This window comes from Schistocerca nitens, chromosome 11 (assembly GCF_023898315.1).
Source record: "Schistocerca nitens isolate TAMUIC-IGC-003100 chromosome 11, iqSchNite1.1, whole genome shotgun sequence".
Taxonomy (NCBI): Eukaryota; Metazoa; Arthropoda; class Insecta; order Orthoptera; family Acrididae; genus Schistocerca; species Schistocerca nitens.
In genome coordinates, this window is record NC_064624.1 from 121,397,737 (window position 1) to 121,416,447 (window position 18,711).

The following is an 18,711-nucleotide window of genomic DNA, read 5'->3' on the forward strand; positions in this document are numbered from 1 at the left end:
AAAATTAAATAGCCTTTGCCATATTGCTATGACGGATAAAAAGGAAAATGTGGTCAAAAGTCTGTGTGTCGTTCATCAAAACACCAATAACTCAAGATGGCAAACACAAACGAGAACGTAAGTCACTGAAAAAAGGGCATTCCACCAGAAAATGGCAGACGGTCAAAGGTTGAGCACAATTAGCACAAAGTGGTGAGGGAGAACCACTTAACAAAACAGAGTGCCTGATACCAACCTAGCTAAAATGATTGCCTAATGACAGGAGGGCCGAGAGGAGGTTGTCCGTGCCACTGGGAGAGGCTTCATAATCTGGAGCTTGTTCCCATGAAGGGATGACAAGAGATGATGCCAAACTGACATCACCTGCAGACAGGTGGCAACACAGAGATCATCAGAGGGAATGTAAGAACTAGAGGGCGGAGGTACAAGGACTGCAACCTCAGCAGCAGCAGCAGCAGCAGCAGCAGCAGCATCGGCAGCAGCAGCAGCAGCAGCAGCAGCAGCAGCAGCAGCATCATCGGCAGCAGCAGCATCGGCAGCCTCGTTTTATGTCAAACCGACATCACCGAGAACCCACATCAGTGGCTCCACAAAAGTGGGCAAAGGACAGCTTTCCTGGACCCGTTGCACTAAGTGATGGACAGTGTGCAGCACACAGGGGAACAGATGACACAACTGACTGTGTGGCCCGATACAGGCTGAAGAGCTCTGCTGAAAATACTGAGCAGTGTTCCAGAAGTCGATACTGAAAAAACTTCAGTGCCAATGACGAAGGCACACCGGACACCACAGTCAGTCCGAGACCCGTAAGTGTACCCAAAGGTACTATCACGAAGTTCTGTACGAAAGTCGTGAAACTGAAGGCGATAGAGTGAGGCTGGAGTAGTGCCCTTAGGAAGCGAATGAAGGCCGAGGTGAACACGTGCTGCCGCACGAAGCCGAGGGTTTACACCAACTGGGAAAGTTGCAGGTAGCGTGAAGTTAAGCTGCCGGAGCAAAGAGTCGAAAGCAAACTACAGGAGGTAACAGAGAAGAGGGATGTGCCCATACTGGCAATTAAAAGTGTCATCGAAGGAGTAGGCACAGGATGGGTAGCCACGGGTGGCAGACAAATGGCATGCGTATCTACTGAGGAGAGTCATGAATGTAGGACAGCGGTAGTTCAGCAACTTCAGCATACAGACTTTTTTTTTTTTGTGGTTTTAGGGCGCACAACGTCAACGGTCATTAGCGCCCAGACTACTTTAGGAATGCACCGCGAGTCACAAGTTTAAAACAGCAACGAAACGGAAAACACGATGAAAGACATACTGACAGGCATAGGATTAAAAAAGAAAACAGCATAATCAAATGTCCTTTGAGAGGGTTGTCAAATTGATAAAATGAAGAACGCGAGCAGCTGCTCGTGGGTCATCCGCTAAAATGGCTTCTACAGTACATGGCAGGCCAAGATCGAGACGCAGGGTGTTAAAATCCGGACACGACGTTAAAATGTGGCGGACCGTCAGCAATTGCCCACATGGGCAGAACGGCGCCGGCGCAGCCGTCAGCAGATGGCGATGGCTGAACCGGCAGTGGCCAATTCGCAACCGGGCCAAAACTACCTCCTCCCGCCGAGAAGGGCGTGAGGAGGACGTCCAAGCCACGGGAAGAGCTTTCAAGGCCCGAAGCTTGTTGTCTGGAAGTGCAGCCCAATCGGCATGCCACAGCGATACAATGCGCCGACAAATTACCCTGCTACAATCTGACGAAGGGACACAACAAGAAGCTGTCCGAGGCTGGAGGACCGCAGCCTTGGCCGCGGCATCTGCAGCTTTGTTCCCAGGGATACCGACATGGCCAGGAACCCACATAAAGCTAACCGGAGAACCGTCGTCCACCAGCTGCTGAAGAGAGCGTTCGATCCGGTGCACGAAAGGGTGAACCGGGTACGGATCACCGAGGCTCTGGATAGCACTCAGGGAATTGGAGCAGATTACATCTGCCGCCACCGACATTCTGCATATGTCAAGGACAGCCTGGTAGAGGGCAAAGAGCTCAGCTGTGAAGACCGAACAATGGCCATGGAGCCGATATTGGAAACTTTGTGCCCCGACAATAAAAGAACACCCGACCCCGTCATTGGTCAGAGCCATCTGTATAAATGAAGGTCATATTAATGAACTTCGAACGAAGTTTGACAAAACGGGAGTGGTAGACTGAACCGGGGGTAACCTCCTTCGGGAGCGAGCAGAGGTCAAGGTGGACGCGAACCTGAGCCTGGAGCCAAGGTGGCGTGTGGCTCTTGCCCACTCGAAAGGTGGCAGGGAGTGAAAAATTAAGGTGTTGAAGGAGGCGACAAAAGCGAACTCCAGGGGGTAGCAGGGCGGAGACATACAACCCGTATTGACTGTCGAGAGAGTCATCAAAAAAGGAACGATAAGACGGGTGGTCGGGCATTGCCAGTAGCCGACAGGCATACCGACAAAGCAGTATATCGCGCCGGTAGGTGATTGGCAACTCACCAGCGTCAGCATGAAGACTCTCGACGGGACTAGTATAAAACGCTCCGATCGCAAGTCGTAAACCCCGATGTTGTATGGAGTTGAGACGGCGTAAGATGGATGGCCGTGCAGAGAAGTATACGAAGCTCCCATAATCCAGCTTGGAGCGGACGATCGACCGATATAGGCGAAGTAGGACGGTTCGATCCGCTCCCCACGACATACCACTGAGAACACGGAGGACATTGAGAGAACGGGTACAACGGGCAGCCAAATAAGACACATGTGGAGACCAACTAAGTTTCCTGTCAAATGTAAGACCTAAAAATTTTGTTGTCTCCACGAATGGGAGAGCAACGGGACCGAGTCATAAGGACGGTGGGAGAAACTCTTTGTAGCACCAGAAGTTAATACAGACCGTCTTCTCGGCAGAAAAACGGAAGCCATTGGCGACACTCCAGGAGTAAAGACGGTCAAGAGAACGCTGAAGACAGCGCTCCAGGAAACACGTAGGCTGCGCGCTGCAATAGATGGTAAAATCGTCCACGAAAAGGGAGCCTGATACATCAGCTGGGAGGCAATCCATTATTGGATTGATCGCTATGGCGAAGAGAGCGACGCTCAAAACTGAGCCCTGTGGCACCCCATTCTCTTGGCGAAAGGCGTCTGACAGGACAGAACCCACACGTACCCTGAACTGTCAATCCATTAAAAAGGAACGAATAAAAAGAGGGAGGCGACCGCGAAGGCTCCATGTATGCATGGTGCGGAGAATGCCCGCCCTCCAACAGGTGTCGTAAGCCTTCTCCAAATCAAAGAACACAGCCGCGGTCGGGCACTTCCGCAAGAAGTTATTCATAATGAAGGTCGACAAGGTAACCAGATGGTCAACAGCAGACCGGCGCCTACAAAATCCACATTGTACATTGCTAAGGAGGCGTCGAGACTCGAGCAGCCAAACCAATCGAGAGTTAACCATTCGCTCCATCACTTTACAGACACAGCTGGTAAGCGAGATGGGTCGATAACTGGAAGGCAAGTGCTTGTCCTTCCCCGGCTTAGGAATCGGGACAACAATAGACTCGCGCCAGCATGCGGGAACATGTCCCTCAATCCAGATGCGATTGTAAGTACGAAGAAGAAAACCTTTACCCGCAGGAGAAAGGTTCTTCAGCATCTGAATATGAATAGAATCAGGCCCTGAAGCGGAGGACCGTGATCGGCCAAGTGCGTTTTCGAGTTCCCGCATGGTGAATGGGGCATTATAACTTTCACGATTCGAGGAGCGGAAGTTAGGTGGCCTAGCCTCCTCTGCCTGTTTGCGGGGGAGGAAGGCAGGGTGGTAATGAGCGGAGCTCGAAACCTCTGCGAAAAAGCGGCCGAAGGCATTGGAGACAGCCTCAGGGGCCACAAGGACGTCATTTGCGACCGTCAAGCCAGAAACTGGTGAGTGGACCTTAGTGCCAGATAGCCGGCGCAGGCTACCGCAGACAACAGAAGGAGGAGTAAAACGGTTGAAGGTGCTTGTGAAAGCAGCCCAGCTGGCTTTCTTGCTTTCTTTAATAATACGACGACTGTGACTTCGCTATGTCAACAAGTGTCTTTGCTGCGGGATGAACAACATCCAGTAATTTCATAATGGTAGCACCGTCATTTGAGATGGTGGACTTTCCGTTTTTGTCTACTATTAACTTATCCATTCTCCTTGGGCCAAGTGTTGTTCTGACTCGCATACAGACTTAACCGGGCTAGTGTGAAAGCCTCCACTGGCCAAATGGATGCCACAATGGTGGATAGTATTGACAAGGCTAAGAGGGATGGATGTGCAGATGCATAAACGAAACACCCATAGTCTAGTGACTGGGTTGGGCTGTTTGGGGGAAGAGACCAAACAGCGTGGTCATCGGATTAGGGAAGGACGGGGAAGGAAGTCGGCCGTGCCCTTTCAAAGGAACAATCCCGGCATTTGCCTGGAGCAATTTAGGGAAATCACGGAAAACCTAAATCAGGCTGGCCGGACGCGAGATTGAACCGTCGTCCTCCCGAATGCGAGTCCAGTGTGCTAACCACTGCGCCACCTCGTTCGGTCTAGTTTCTGCTCCCCAGAAAGTACCACTGAGGACACACAGTACACTGAGGGACAACGTACAGAGGGCTGCCAGGTAAGACACGTGGGAGGACCAAGAAAGTATCCTACCGCACGAGCCCCAGGAATATCACAGTTTCAAACGAACCGAAGAGCAACAGGCCCGAGATGTCAAGATGGTGGAAGAAACCCATTGAGCCGCCAGAAATTCATACAGACGGTTCTGTCAGTGGAAAAACGAAAGCCACTGTCGATGCTCCACGAGTCGAGACAATCGAGACAATGCTCAATAAGGCAGTTCAGTGGAGAACTGTAACAGATAACAAAATCTGTTGACAAAAATGGATCTGGAGATGCCTGGTGGGAGACAGGCCATTATATGGTTAATGGTGATAGGAAAGAGAACAACGCTCGGGACACGAGCCGGGGGCACACAGTTTTCCTCGATAAAGGTGTTCGATAAGGCGTACCTCGAAAACTCGAGTCTTTCAAAAATTCCTGAAGGAAATGGGGCAGGTGGCCTCGGAAGCCCCAAGTGTAGAGAGTATGGAGGATACCGGGAATCCAGGAAGTGTCGTATGCTTTCTCCAAACTTCAAAACGCAGCCACAGTCTGGGATTTCTGCATAAAACGATTCGTGACGTGTGCACAAAGTGACGGGATGGCGAAGTGCAGAATGGTGCGCTCGAAATACTCACTGCGCAGTGGTTAGTAAATTGCGAGACTCGAGCCACCGTACCAGCTGAGCATGAATCTTAAGTTCCATCACCTTGCAAGCACGGCTGGTGAGAGAAATGGGGCAGTAGCTAGAAGGAACGTGTTTGTTATTACCGGGCTTAGGTCTGGGTATGACAGTGGCTTCACACCAGCGTCTGGGGAAGTGCCCTCTGCCCACATGCGTTTGTACATACTAAGCAGAATGAGCTTGGCTACAAGAGAAAGTTTCTGCAACATCTAAATGTGAACACCGTCTGGTCCCGGGGCGGAGGATCGGAATGAAGTAAGAGCGTGATCTAGCTCCCTCAAAGCGAAGGCGGCATTGTAGCACTCATACGATTCTGAGAAGAGAAGAGTATCGCCCGAGACTCCTCGGCTCATTTCCGGTGGTGGAAGGCGGGGTAATAGTGGGAGCAGCACACAATCTCTGCAAAATGGCAGCCTAAGGTGTTGGAGACAGCAATAGGGTCCACAATGACATCGTCTGCTACTGTCAGGCCAGAAACTGGAGAATGGATCTTAGTCCCTGAGAGCCGTCGGGGGTTGGCCCACACGATGGAAGAGGGAGCGGAACTGTTAAAAGAACTAGTGAATGAAATCCAGCTAGCAATTTTGCTGTCCCGAAGAACGCGAAGACACTGTGCACGAAATTGTTTTATAACGAATATAGTTTGCCATCACAGGACGACAGTTAAAAATGCGGAGAGCACGTCCTGTGTCTGAATTGCGTCACAGCACACCTTAGTCCACCAAGGGACCGGGTCACGGCACGGTAAAGGGGAAGTGCGAGTAACGGAACATTCCGTGGTGGTAAAGATAACATTTATAAGATATTCTACCTGGTCATCACAAATGGGGAAATGTCGTTCGTCGAAGGTCGCCAGGGAGGAATAAAGCCTCCAGTCAGTCTTAGTAAGATGACATTTGGCTAAGCACGTTGGTGGGGTAGGAGTCGGCAAACTGATAGCGCACAGGAAATGGTCATTCCAGTATGTGTCAGACATAAATGGGAATAGGTGTGCGTGGAGTCTGAAAGGAATGAGAGTGTTTCTGTGTTAACGCAGAAGAGGTTGAGTTGACTGAGAAGGTCAGCCAAGAGGGCACCTCTCTGACAGGTTCTAGGAGAACCCCAAAGGGGATGGTGCGCACTGAAGTCACGGAGCAGCAGAAAAGGGTCAGGTAGCTGGAGGAAGTCTGCCATGGTGACATTCAATGATGGAGGGATGTAAATGGTACAATGAAAAAAGGTCACGCGAGGAAGGAGAAGGTGAACTGCAACAGCTTGAAGGCAGGTAGTCAGGGAGATGGGTTGACTGTCAATGTCATCCTGTCCTCAGGGGAAGGTCAAAAGAGGCCGGAAAGAAATGGGAGAGCTCAAAGTGGCCATGAGGACGCAATTTTGTTTCCTGGAGGCAGAGAACAAGTGGACGCTGCAATTCGAAGAGCAGCCGTAAACCCTCTTTCTTTGGATCAATGACCAGAAACGGCCCATTGGAGGAGAGTGATGCCGAGGAAAAATTAAAGGGGTGTTACCGCGGCAGCTGCCGAGTGTCAGCCTTCGAAGACTCACTGCTACAGGGCACAGGGCGGGAAGACACTGCTCCGTGAGGTCTACAGAAGCATCGGCATTTTCCTTCTGTCGACCTGGGGAGTCCAGGCACAAAAACGGTCGGTAGTGCGCACTAGCGACACGGAGGTCAGCCGGGCGAGGGTTTCATGTGGCGACACTGTCATAGAGGATCTTCGAGTTGGCAAAGCAGAAACTGTTTGCATTTGTATGAGTTCTTGGAAGCTTTCAGGTTGGTGGAGGAAGACTCAGATGTCGGTTGGCTGGAGGGACATAGGAAGTATTCACAGGTTTGTCCTTTCCAATCTGCCACCTGTGTAGCTGGTGACTTGCCCTGTGAGGAAAAAGTTTAGTGGCATGTTGCACAGCTAGAGAAGGAGACGGGGTTGCTACCACGGTGCTGGTCGATTTCACAACTGTGGTGGTAATTTTGAGGTTGCACGTTTGCAAGGCCACATCCTTCATGGAGTGAGATGTAGCACGAGCAGTACTGTAGATGCAAGATGGTAGAATACAGGGTTTCCGACTAGCCAACAACTTGTGAGCGACCAGGTAAGGCACTTTTTCTTTCACCTGGATCTCCTGGACAGCCCACTCATTGAGATACAGGGGACGATAGCGGGGGGAGGTGGCACAGTTGCCATTGCCATTGCAGTTGATGCAGAGGAGAGCAGGAGGTGGACAATCACCCTCACGAGCATCCCTACCTCAGTTAACACATTTGGCTGGGTGTCGACAGGACTCTTAGTGTGGTTGTAATGATACTAGTAGCAACACTTCAGGTTCAGAATATACGGTCTGACTGATACTTGAGAAAGACAGTGCATGTGGACAGTAATGAGGCATATACTTTTTTCATCACCCAATGGACTGTAATGACACCCTGATCAGAGAGGTATGTTTGGATTTCTGCCTCAGTCAGACCATTGAGCAGCCTAGCGTAAATAACACCGTAGGAAGAATTCAGAGTTCGACTGGCGTCGACAGGTACAGGATAGCTGTGGAGGAGCGAAGCTGCAAGTAGTAGTAGTGCTTGAGAGCCAGAAGTAGTTTCCAAAAGCAAAGTGCCATTGCATAAATGAGAGCAGGATCTCACAGGGCCGGCAACTGCATCAACACCTTTATGAATACCTAATAAATGATTTTACCGTAGTGGACTGACTGTCTTCAGTACACGAAACCACAAGGAACTGTGGTGCGACTGGGAGAGTCTTTGAATCGTTAGCCTCATTCTGTTTACGCTTCGTAGCCGCCGACTGTGAAGATCATTGACTCATTGTGAGAAGATCCCCACGATTGCCAGCGTCTCCAATGGCGTGCTCCTTCCAACTGGGGGGCCCCTTCAGAGCAGGGCGCACCTGCCTTACGCGACTGTTCACACCTCAGATCACACCTCCTAAACAACTGGCAGAAGGACCAATTGGCAATTTGGGAAGGTAGCAGCTCAGGCAATCACCCCTCCCTGGGTCCGGCCTGTAGCTGAGGGCACTTGCGAATCCTTCCCTACCCGTCGACCTGGGGCTGGGAATTGCACATTACCCGTGTCAAGATGCGTGGGCCAGTCTTCAGGAGTACACAGGGAGGAAGAGGAAAAAGAGGAACCTCAAACGCTGAAGCGGAGAAGGTGAATGAAGGAAGAAGAAAGGAGAGAAAAACAGTGGAGAGTATTCCAATATTGACTAATTGACTACCGAAAATGCAGAACACGTGTCCAAAAACAGCACAGACATGTTCCCCAAGGAAGGAGAAAATGAACATCAAGAGGATAGACATGTAGGACGGAAGAGAAAAGATGCTGCAAAGGCTCGGGTCCCACGATAACCAAGCACAACCCACCAAAGAGCGGCAAGTCCCCTTGGGGACCCTTGCCTCTGATGGAACACTTGCTGTTGAGGACAACATACTGAGTTCTACTACTTAAGAAGTTTTAGGTGGTTTAGAACATGGTCTGTCTACTGAAATCAGTTTTCAGAAGAGTTTTTTGTGCAAGTGGCTAAATATACCTCTTTTTGGGGTTTTTACAAAAATAGTCAACTTTGCCCTCAATATGTAAACTACTGGAAATCAATAGGAGAATGAAATTTTGTATTCTAAGACTTTGTATTGGTAAGTTATTATATGCAAAGTTTTATTTTTATTCTGCAATTATTTCTGGAGGTACATAAAGCTAAATTTCACACTTTTTTTTCAAGCATCTATTTTTATGGCGGACTTTGCTTCAAATTATCCATCTGAAAATCATTCAAGAAATCTTTTTTTAATTATTTAAGAGTGTGCAAAAGTTGTACAACATGGTCAAGTTTTGTTTCCCAAATGAAAATACTGCCACAGATGACGTCTTAAAATTGCTTAAAACTCAGGGGTGCGCTGTTGAGATTTGCGCTACAGAGTTAAACAAGTATTACACTGGAAAAAGTAATATTTTACCTATGTCCATTGGCAACATGTGTATGTTCACACACAATTTCAGCAAAGCCTGTGATGGTCACACGGGATCTTTTTCCGAGATCTGACCACTTGGCACGGAATTGACTAATACTGTGTCTGTGTCACTGTTAATTAAAATGTTGTGTCCACTTTAAATTAGAGCAAACATTCTGTGACAATCTGTATAACAGTGTGCACAAATTTCTTTCCATCTACACAACAGAATATGCAAATGCAAGTACTGGAGTATAACTGTAAGTTTCAGATGCTCAATATTGTAAAGTATCTGCCCCATATATGATTCAACGGACAGGTAATAATAAAATAATAACAAAATCAGAATTGAAAAACCCGAGCAGGATACCTTAACCTCGTGGAAATCTTGCGAGGGCGTAATTGCCGGCGCAGGAGTGCTGAGGTCGTCCTCGGGCGTGCGATCCCGTGCGGCCTTCTGCTGCTGCAGCTTGCTGCGGCGCTCGAGGAATTGCCTGCTGAACTCCTGTGCATCACGACCCTCGCCCAGGTACACCCGCACGTAATCCTTCACTTCGTACGCCGACTCGATGTCCCGCAGGAATGCCACAAATGTCGGCACTGGAAAATATATGAGGAAGCTGGGTTTGATGAATGTGTGAATGGTTGAGAAAACCTGATATCTCATTAACACATACTTAGCAATTTTAAGAAACTATTTACAATGTTTTAGCAATTACATGGGAAGTGCACACACAGCAAATCACTCGTTTTGCTCGTATTTTACATGGTTGTAGTGCTTATATGCCTACAACACGTACTGCTCAAGCACAATGTCCTCCTTGAGAATTTTTAACAAATCAGAGTTTAAAGTATTAGGAACAGCAGTGGTAGCACAACGAGCTGTCAATCAGAGCCTACAACTCTGTCAGGACTGTGATTCAATTGGTTCTTCCCTGAATGTTCCACCAAATAGTTGTACTGCTTCGCCAAATCATGTTTCTTAGGAAAGGAACAGTAAAACAGCACTCATTGCAGTGCATTTGGGGGTACACACAATTGAGATACAACAAGGAATTAAAATGACATGAATTTTTTTTTTAATTGATACACCTGTGCACATATTGCTGCCCGTGTTACTGAACGCTATTACTGGGACTCACTCCCAGTTGCAGATTGCCTGCCTAATGGCGTCCAGGGGCAACAAAAACGTAATTTTCGATGTTGTTGTTGTTGTTGTTGTTGTTGTTGTTGTTGTTGTTGTTGTCTTCAGTCCTGAGACTGGTTTGATGCAGCTCTCCATGCTACTCTATCTTGTGCAAGCTTCTTCATCTCCCAGTACCTACTGCAGCCTACATCCTTCTGAATCTCCTTAGTGTATTCATCTCTTTGTCTCCCTCTACGATTTTTACCCTCCACGCTGCCCTCCAATGCTAAATTTGTGATCCCTTGATGCCTCAAAACATGTCCTACCAACCGATCCCTTCTTCTAGTCAAGTTGTGCCACAAACTTCTCTTCTCCCCAATCCTATTCAATACCTCCTCATTAGTTACGTGATCTACCCACCTCATTTCCTAATCTAATTCCCTCAGCATCACCCGATTTAATTTGACTACATTCCATTATCCTCATTTTGCTTTTGTTGATGTTCATCTTATATCCTCCTTTCAAGACTGTCCATTCCGTTCAACTGCTCTTCCAAGTCCTTTGCTGTCTCTGACAGAATTACAATGTCATCGGCGAACTTCAAAGTTTTTACTTCTTCTCCATGAATTTTAATACCTACTCCGAATTTTTCTTTTGTTTCCTTTACTGCTTGCTCAATATACAGATTGAATAACATCGGGGAGAGGCTACAATTTTCAATATTTTGTGTAGTTATTGTCCAAATTTAAAATGCTTTCATAATAAACTCATTAAGAGGTATAATCTTATGTTAAAAGTTTAACACAATAAGAGAAGTATTACAATCAGAAACTGAGTGTGTCTTAGGCCACCATAACTGATGGCGGACAAACACCCGGACGTTATACATCCAGTGTTTGTGAATAAGGGCACTTGGTGACCCCTAACAAGCAAATGTACACAAAATTTCAAACGTTTACAAAACTACTACTTGCTGATAATCCTGCAAAAAAATGACAAAAGGAAATAGTATACCGCTTACTACAGTTCACTGTTCGCATAGCAAAAGATAATTTATTACTTCTTTACTATCAACCCTACTCACAGTACACTTTGCAGGCCGCACCCTCATATCACTGAATGCAGCTGCAAAACTATATCACTGTATGACGCACAGTTCCAAAGATAAAATATCAAACACTGAGGTGCATGAAAAACTTGCTTTTGCTTAAAACATGAGTGCAAATTACACAAAGAGTATTCATCCAGTGCTTCATAATCAGAGTACTTAGTGACTTCCAACAAACTTCAAACATAATTTCAAAACTTCTCTAAACCTTTCCCTCACTTAAATTCTTAACACAAATATTTAACACAATAAGCAATCTAACACTTCAATTTGTTTTGTACATGTGAGTTTCACTGTTTAAAGAATTGGGGTCACTGGGGAAATTATAATATGCTCTGGGCTACATACACATGTTAGTGTACACATATGAATGCATCATATGTTCACTTAATTGCTATTCTGTAATTATTGTAATGTGTCCTGTATAAGAGTATCATAGCGAAGTCATAACAGGTGAATAATGTTCATTGTATTAATAATAATAATAACAACAATAAAAAATAGTAAAATTACAGGGCTTAGAGCACAGTATGGGCAGATTTCTATTTAGCAGTCTACCACCTTAGCTAACCAGCTAAGGCTGTAACGTCACAGTTAAAAGGCTAGTGCTCATTTCTCATTTGCCTTTTAACAGCGTTATAAAACTACGAGGCAGAATTTATTGCACTGCACAACAGCAGAATTTGTTACACCTATGTATGTATGTACTATGACTGTGCAAAGATGAGCAAAATCGATAACTTGTTTGCTTACTGTACTAGACCAATGACAATAGACACATCACGTGATGTCAGTAAATTGTAACCCACAGCAATAAGCTGATGAGTTGACTGTATCACAGGTGGTTTACGGAATGAATATTAATTTTTCTTTATAGTAGCATTTTTTGTTTCATTTTTTTATTACAGTGGTGGTGTGCACTAGTGGAGTCTTGTGCAGCATTTGCATGCTTCGAAAAATGTTTAAAAGTAAATAATATTTCATTACATTGGTAAGGTTGCCTTAAAACATAAAAACTTTGCAAACATTTTTAAAGATTAAGTCAATGAACCTAAGAAGTGACAGTACTGTGGTGGAAATGTGTATGGTCTACAAAATTATGTTTATTTGGGTGTAACTATTATGATTTTAATAGTATGGGTCCTGTTGCATTGTAAAAATACGTGCAGAAATTTACGAGACATTAATAGCCGTATCTTTCTTTTTTCTGTCAATGCCACAAACTTCATCAAATAACATCAATACTGTCAACAGTTCTCCCATTGATGATTTGTCTGGTGGTATTCCCCTCAAGTACTGGTAGCATTCTCAACAAAACAGAAAGCCATGACAGGAGCAAGATAACTTTTGTACAACAGTAATTACAAGATACAATCCACAATTCAGCAGTTTTTTCTCCTACTGTAACAGCACATCTTATCAGAACAACTCTATTTGAAAAGGCCTACTGAATCAATGATGCTGCTGCACAGGACAAAAAGCCAAGTTTGGAACCAGCATTAACACATGGCAAGGGTGTACATGAGGAGTGGCAAAAAATTCACTAAAGTTTCACGGAGCTAACAGCACTATCACACTGTTTGAAGATGTACACAGTTTGTGTCACAACTCACCGTCTATGGAGTGTTTCAGAGATCCGAGCGCATCCGTACACCACTGTGTGAACTCGTCAGGGCGAGGCTCGAACAGCTTCATGACCACGGCCTCCTCTTTCTTGCTGCGCGTTTTTGTATTCGCTGGCAGGTTTTTCCACGGCTGTGTGGTGTTGGCACTGCCACCACTGTTCTTGTTGTTGCCCGATGAGTTGTTGTTGATAATGTTGTTGTTGTGGTTTGTGGCAGATCGGCTCTTTGAAATAGGCACAGCTGCAGAGGTTTTGGCCGCATCCTCCCAGAAGCCTGAACCTTAAAGCAACATAGCAAAAACTGGAATGAGAAGAATGGCATGTAACTCTTACGCAGATAATATTGTAGAGATGCACTATACAAATATCTGTTTATTTTATGCATCTAAGAACTTTGAGAAGTAGTAGTGAATAACACCAACACTTGTATGGGAGCATGGACCTGTTAGATTTCAAATACAATAATTTCTCATTAACAATAGAGAATACAGTACAAAACTAATGTACAATACATAGAAACCACTCTTGTAACACTAATCACTAACACAAGCACAATGTTTATTGATAAATAAAACTTATGTATATCCATCCAATTAAAAAAATAAAATAAACAAAAAGAGAGAATCAGGTAAAGAAAAGGGGAAGGGGGAGAGGGGGTAAGGAGGGAGAGGGGCAGAGGGAGAGAGGGAGGGGGGAGACGGAGGGGGGGAGAGAGGGAGGGGGAGACAGAGGGGGGAGAGAGGGAGGGGGAGACAGAGGGGGGAGAGAGGGAGGGGGAGACAGAGGGGGGAGAGAGGGAGGGGGAGACGGAGGGGAGAGAGGGGTGAGGGAGGGGGGAGACGGAGGGGAGAGAGGGAGGGGGAGACGGAGGGGAGAGAGGGGTGAGGGAGGGGTGAGGGAGGGGTGAGGGAGGGGTGAGGGAGGGGTGAGGGAGGGGGTGAGGGAGGGGGTGAGGGAGGGGGTGAGAGAGGGGTGAGGGAGGGGTGAGAGAGGGGTGAGAGAGGGGTGAGGGAGGGGGAGGGAGGGGGTGAGGGAGGGGGTGAGGGAGGGGGGAGGGAGGGGGGAGGGAGGGGGGAGGGAGAGGGAGGGGGTGAGGGAGGGGGAGGGAGGGGGAGGGAGAGATGGGGGAGGGAGAGAGGGAGGGGGGAGAGATGGGGGAGGGAGAGAGGGAGGGGGAGGGAGGGAGGAGAGATGGGGGAGGGAGAGAGGGAGGGAGGAGAGATGGGGGAGGGAGAGAGGGAGGGGGAGAGATGGGGGAGGGAGAGAGGGAGGGGGGAGGGAGAGAGGGAGGGGGGAGGGAGAGAGGGAGGGGGGAGGGAGAGAGGGAGGGGGGAGGGAGAGATGGGGGAGGGAGAGATGGGGGAGGGAGAGATGGGGGAGGGAGAGATGGGGGAGGGAGAGATGGGGAAGGGAGAGATGGGGAGAGGGAGATGTGGGGGAGGGAGAGATGGGGAGAGGGAGATGTGGGGAAGGGAGAGATGGGGAGAGGGAGATGTGGGGAAGGGAGAGATGGGGAGAGGGGGAGGGGGAGATGGGGAGGGGGAGATGGGGAGAGGGGGAGAGGGAGAGAGGGGGGAGAGAGGGGGGGAGAGGGAGAGAGAGGGCGGGGGGAGAGGGAGAGAGAGGGCGGGGGGAGAGGGAGAGAGGGGCGGGGGGAGAGGGAGAGAGAGGGCGGGGGGAGAGGGAGAGAGAGGGCGGGGGGAGAGGGAGAGAGAGGGCGGGGGGGAGAGGGAGAGGGCGGGGGGAGAGGGAGAGGGAGGGCGGGGGGAGAGGGAGAGAGAGGGCGGGGGGAGAGGGAGAGAGAGGGCGGGGGGAGAGGGAGAGAGAGGGCGGGGGGAGAGGGAGAGAGAGGGCGGGGGGAGAGGGAGAGAGAGGGCGGGGGGAGAGGGAGAGAGAGGGCGGGGGGAGAGGGAGAGGGGGGAGAGAGGGGGAGGGAGAGGGGGAGAGGGGGAGGAGCGAGAGGGAGAGAGAGGGGGGAGGGAGAGGGAGGGGGAGAGGGGTAGGGGAGAGGGGTAGGGAGAGGGGGAAGGTGTAGGGAGAGGGGGAAGGTGTAGGGAGAGGGGGGAGGTGTAGGGAGAGGGGGGAGGGGTAGGGAGAGGGGGGAGGGGTAGGGAGAGGGGGGAGGGGTAGGGAGAGGGGGAGGGGTAGGGAGAGGGGGAGGGGTAGGGAGAGGGGGAGGGGTAGGGAGAGGGGGGAGGGGTAGGGAGAGAGGGGGAGGGGTAGGGAGAGAGGGGGCGGGAGAGAGGGGGCGGGAGAGAGGGGGCGGGAGAGAGGGGGCGGGAGAGAGGGGGCGGGAGAGAGGGGGCGGGAGAGAGGGGGCGGGAGAGAGGGGGCGGGAGAGAGGGGGCGGGAGAGAGGGGGCGGGAGAGAGGGGGCGGGAGAGAGGGGGCGGGAGAGAGGGGGCGGGAGAGAGGGGGCGGGAGAGAGGGGGCGGGAGAGAGGGGGCGGGAGAGAGGGGGCGGGAGAGAGGGGGCGGGAGAGAGGGGGCGGGAGAGAGGGGGCGGGAGAGAGGGGGCGGGAGAGAGGGGGCGGGAGAGAGGGGGCGGGAGAGAGGGGGCGGGAGAGAAGGGGGAGGGAGTGGGAGAGAAGGGGGAGGGAGTGGGAGAGAAGGGGGAGGGAGTGGGAGAGAAGGGGGAGGGAGTGGGAGAGAAGGGGGAGGGAGTGGGAGAGAAGGGGGAGGGAGTGGGAGAGAAGGGGGAGGGAGTGGGAGAGAAGGGGGAGGGAGTGGGAGAGAAGGGGGAGGGAGTGGGAGAGAAGGGGGAGGGAGTGGGAGAGAAGGGGGAGGGAGTGGGAGAGAAGGGGGAGGGAGTGGGAGAGAAGGGGGAGGGAGTGGGAGAGAAGGGGGAGGGAGTGGGAGAGAAGGGGGAGGGAGTGGGAGAGAAGGGGGAGGGAGTGGGAGAGAAGGGGGAGGGAGTGGGAGAGAAGGGGGATGGAGTGGGAGAGAAGGGGGAGGGAGAGAGGGGGGAGGGAGGAGAGAGGGCGGGCAGCTAAAATTATAATATGACAGAAATGCCAAGCCTCAAATACTTGGCATGATGAGACAATAAAAAAAGTGCAATCATTAATTCTTTGGGACCTAAAAAGTTCCATGTTGCAATAAATATTACTGTAAATGCCAATTCTGCCTCAAAATGCGAAATTACGTAACAGACACTATTTCATAGTTAATAGCAGATGAACTATTTTAGCAATGAGAACAATCAATTATTGACAAAATTATTTAATTGGATAGATAAAACATCCACTCGCCAAGTGGCGGCAAAACATACACATAAAAGAGGATTGTAATTGGCAAGCTTTAGGAGCCAGTGGCTCCTTCTACAGGCAGAAGGGTTGAGGGCTGAAGGAAAGGAGGAAGGAAGGGGAAGGAAAAGGACTGGAGAGGTCTAGGAAAAGGGGCCATTTTGGGCAAGTCACCCACAACCGCCCGCGGTTGTGGGAGACTTGACCACAAGTGAGACCACCCCTTTTCCTAGACCTCTCCAGTCCTTTTCCTTCCCTTCCTTCCTCCTTTCCTTCAGCCCTCAACCCTTCTGCCTGTAGGAGGAGCCACTGGCTCCAAAAGCTTGCCAATTACAACTGTCTTTTATGCTTGTGTTCTGCTGCTGCTTGGTGAGTAGTTTTTTTATCTATCCAATTAGATGAACTATTTTACCAGACATAGTTTGAAATAACTTCATTTTCTGCATTTTAAGATGGAAAATGTAACCAATTTCAAAAGATAATGTGCATATGAAAGTGTTTGGAAAATAAAAAGTGTATGAATATAACGACATACCAGAGTGCTCAGTGCTCTTGTGCCACACCAGCTGTGAGTGAATGGTCTGTACCAGATACATGCCACATAGTATAAGCTGTGGGACCTAGTGTCTTAGGAAAAAGAAACGTACACATTTGTTGGCTACATAAAGCTGAAAACCGGTATAATGCAGGCACTTTCAATGTGGCAGTTTTAGGGGTAGGCATTTTGTACTGTGATTGCATCAAATACCGGTAGAGGTCAGGTGTGGAACTACCTCGTTTGGCACAGGTAATTGTGTTGTAGCCATTACCGAATGCCTTGTGTGTTCTGCATTGCTCTTTATTTTCTTGTCTCTGTTTCAAATGAGTGAAAAGACCAATCCTGGTCCATCACGGAATTCAATTACACTGCCACAACACCGGTAAGGATTGCCATTCCTTGTTACTAGTGTCATTTATGATTTCACAGGAACACAAAATAAGGTGTCGGCTGCCACCGTATGAAAAGGTGATAGGACATGTTTTCCTCTACCACTGCTCTCCCCCCTGGTGTTCAAAAGTCAAGTTTATTCACACTTGTGGCCAACTGCCAGTTCATAATGCCAGCACTATGCACTACAGTGGCTGAAAACAAAATGTGTTAATGTATTTTGACAACGGTGAAATTTTTTCCCTAATGTGTGAACAGCATTATTTTTAGTTCTACTTCTATGCTAAGTGCCTTGTCGGTTCAACCTATAGTGTTGTCAAGTTCAAGTATCAGTTGCAGGGCTAAGAATGCTCATGAATGGTCAAAATTAATATTCTAAAGATTTTGCAATTATCAAATTGGGGGGGGGGGGGGGGGGAGGGGGAGAAAGAAAATATGATGGGCATTTAATAAGTAATGCAACACATTTACTTCTGAAAACAGGTTGGTTTTATTTGGGATCCCAATATGCCAAATTAAACCCCGCTCTTCTGGTTACAAGCCCATATTTTTTGTTCACTTTTCAAAGTGACAGCCTTATGCACCACCTTAATGGCAGGACCTGTATGTCTGCACGGTACAACTCTACTGGTTGACGTCAGAGCCATGTACTGCTTCTCATGGACTGCATCCTTCATAGGGCCCAACAGATGGAAGTCGGGGTGGGGGTGAAAGATCCTGGCTGTAGGGTGGATGAAGAAGAAAAGTCCACTGAAGTTTTGTTAGCTGCTCTTGGATGTGCACACCTGTATGAGTCCTTGCACTGTCATGGAGGGGGAGTTGCATTTTTGTGGCAACGAATCTGCTGAAGTTGTTTCCTCAATTTCCTTATGATACCACAATACACTTCACATTTGATCGCTGCACCATGAGGGAGGAAATCAAACAGAATAACTCCCTTCAGAGTCCCAGAAAACTGTCACCACGACTTTACCGGCTGAGGGTACGTCTTTTTCTTCGAGGGGGGATGGTTGGCGCCACTCTGTGGCCATTTTGTTTCCAGTTCAAAGTGATGAACCCACGTTTCTCATTGTCTTTGTTGATGATTGACAAAAAATTGCCACGATCAGCCTCGTAACATGCAATCAATTCCGCACAAATGGTCCATTGTTGTTCTTTTCAGTCTTTTGTTAGGCAGTGAGGAACCCAGTGTGCACAAATCTTTGAATACCTCAACTGGTGTATGAGTGTGTCAGCACTACCAGCAGAGACATACATTTGAACAATGAGGTGTTCGTTTGTGATCCGTCGATCACTCCAAATGAGAGTGTTCGCACGTTAACAACATTGCAGGAGTCACGGCTGTGTGCGGCCGGCCTGCACATACGGAAGACTGGACAGGTCTGCTAGGCCTTCTTGGGACGATGAC

General features: G+C 48.8%; 1 protein-coding gene across 8 annotated transcripts in view; it reads right to left on the minus strand.

Annotated features, from left to right (window-relative positions):
• Window positions 1-18,711, minus strand: part of LOC126212852 (GRB10-interacting GYF protein 2) — a 189,384-nt gene that overhangs the window by 23,362 nt on the left and 147,311 nt on the right. For all 8 annotated transcript variants that reach the window (XM_049940280.1, XM_049940284.1, XM_049940283.1 and 5 more), the window contains 2 exons: window positions 13,122-13,412; window positions 9,645-9,874 (listed from right to left, as the gene is read on the minus strand). In XM_049940280.1, the coding sequence (XP_049796237.1) occupies window positions 9,645-9,874; window positions 13,122-13,412 (521 nt within the window). The remainder of the gene's footprint in view (window positions 1-9,644; window positions 9,875-13,121; window positions 13,413-18,711) is intronic.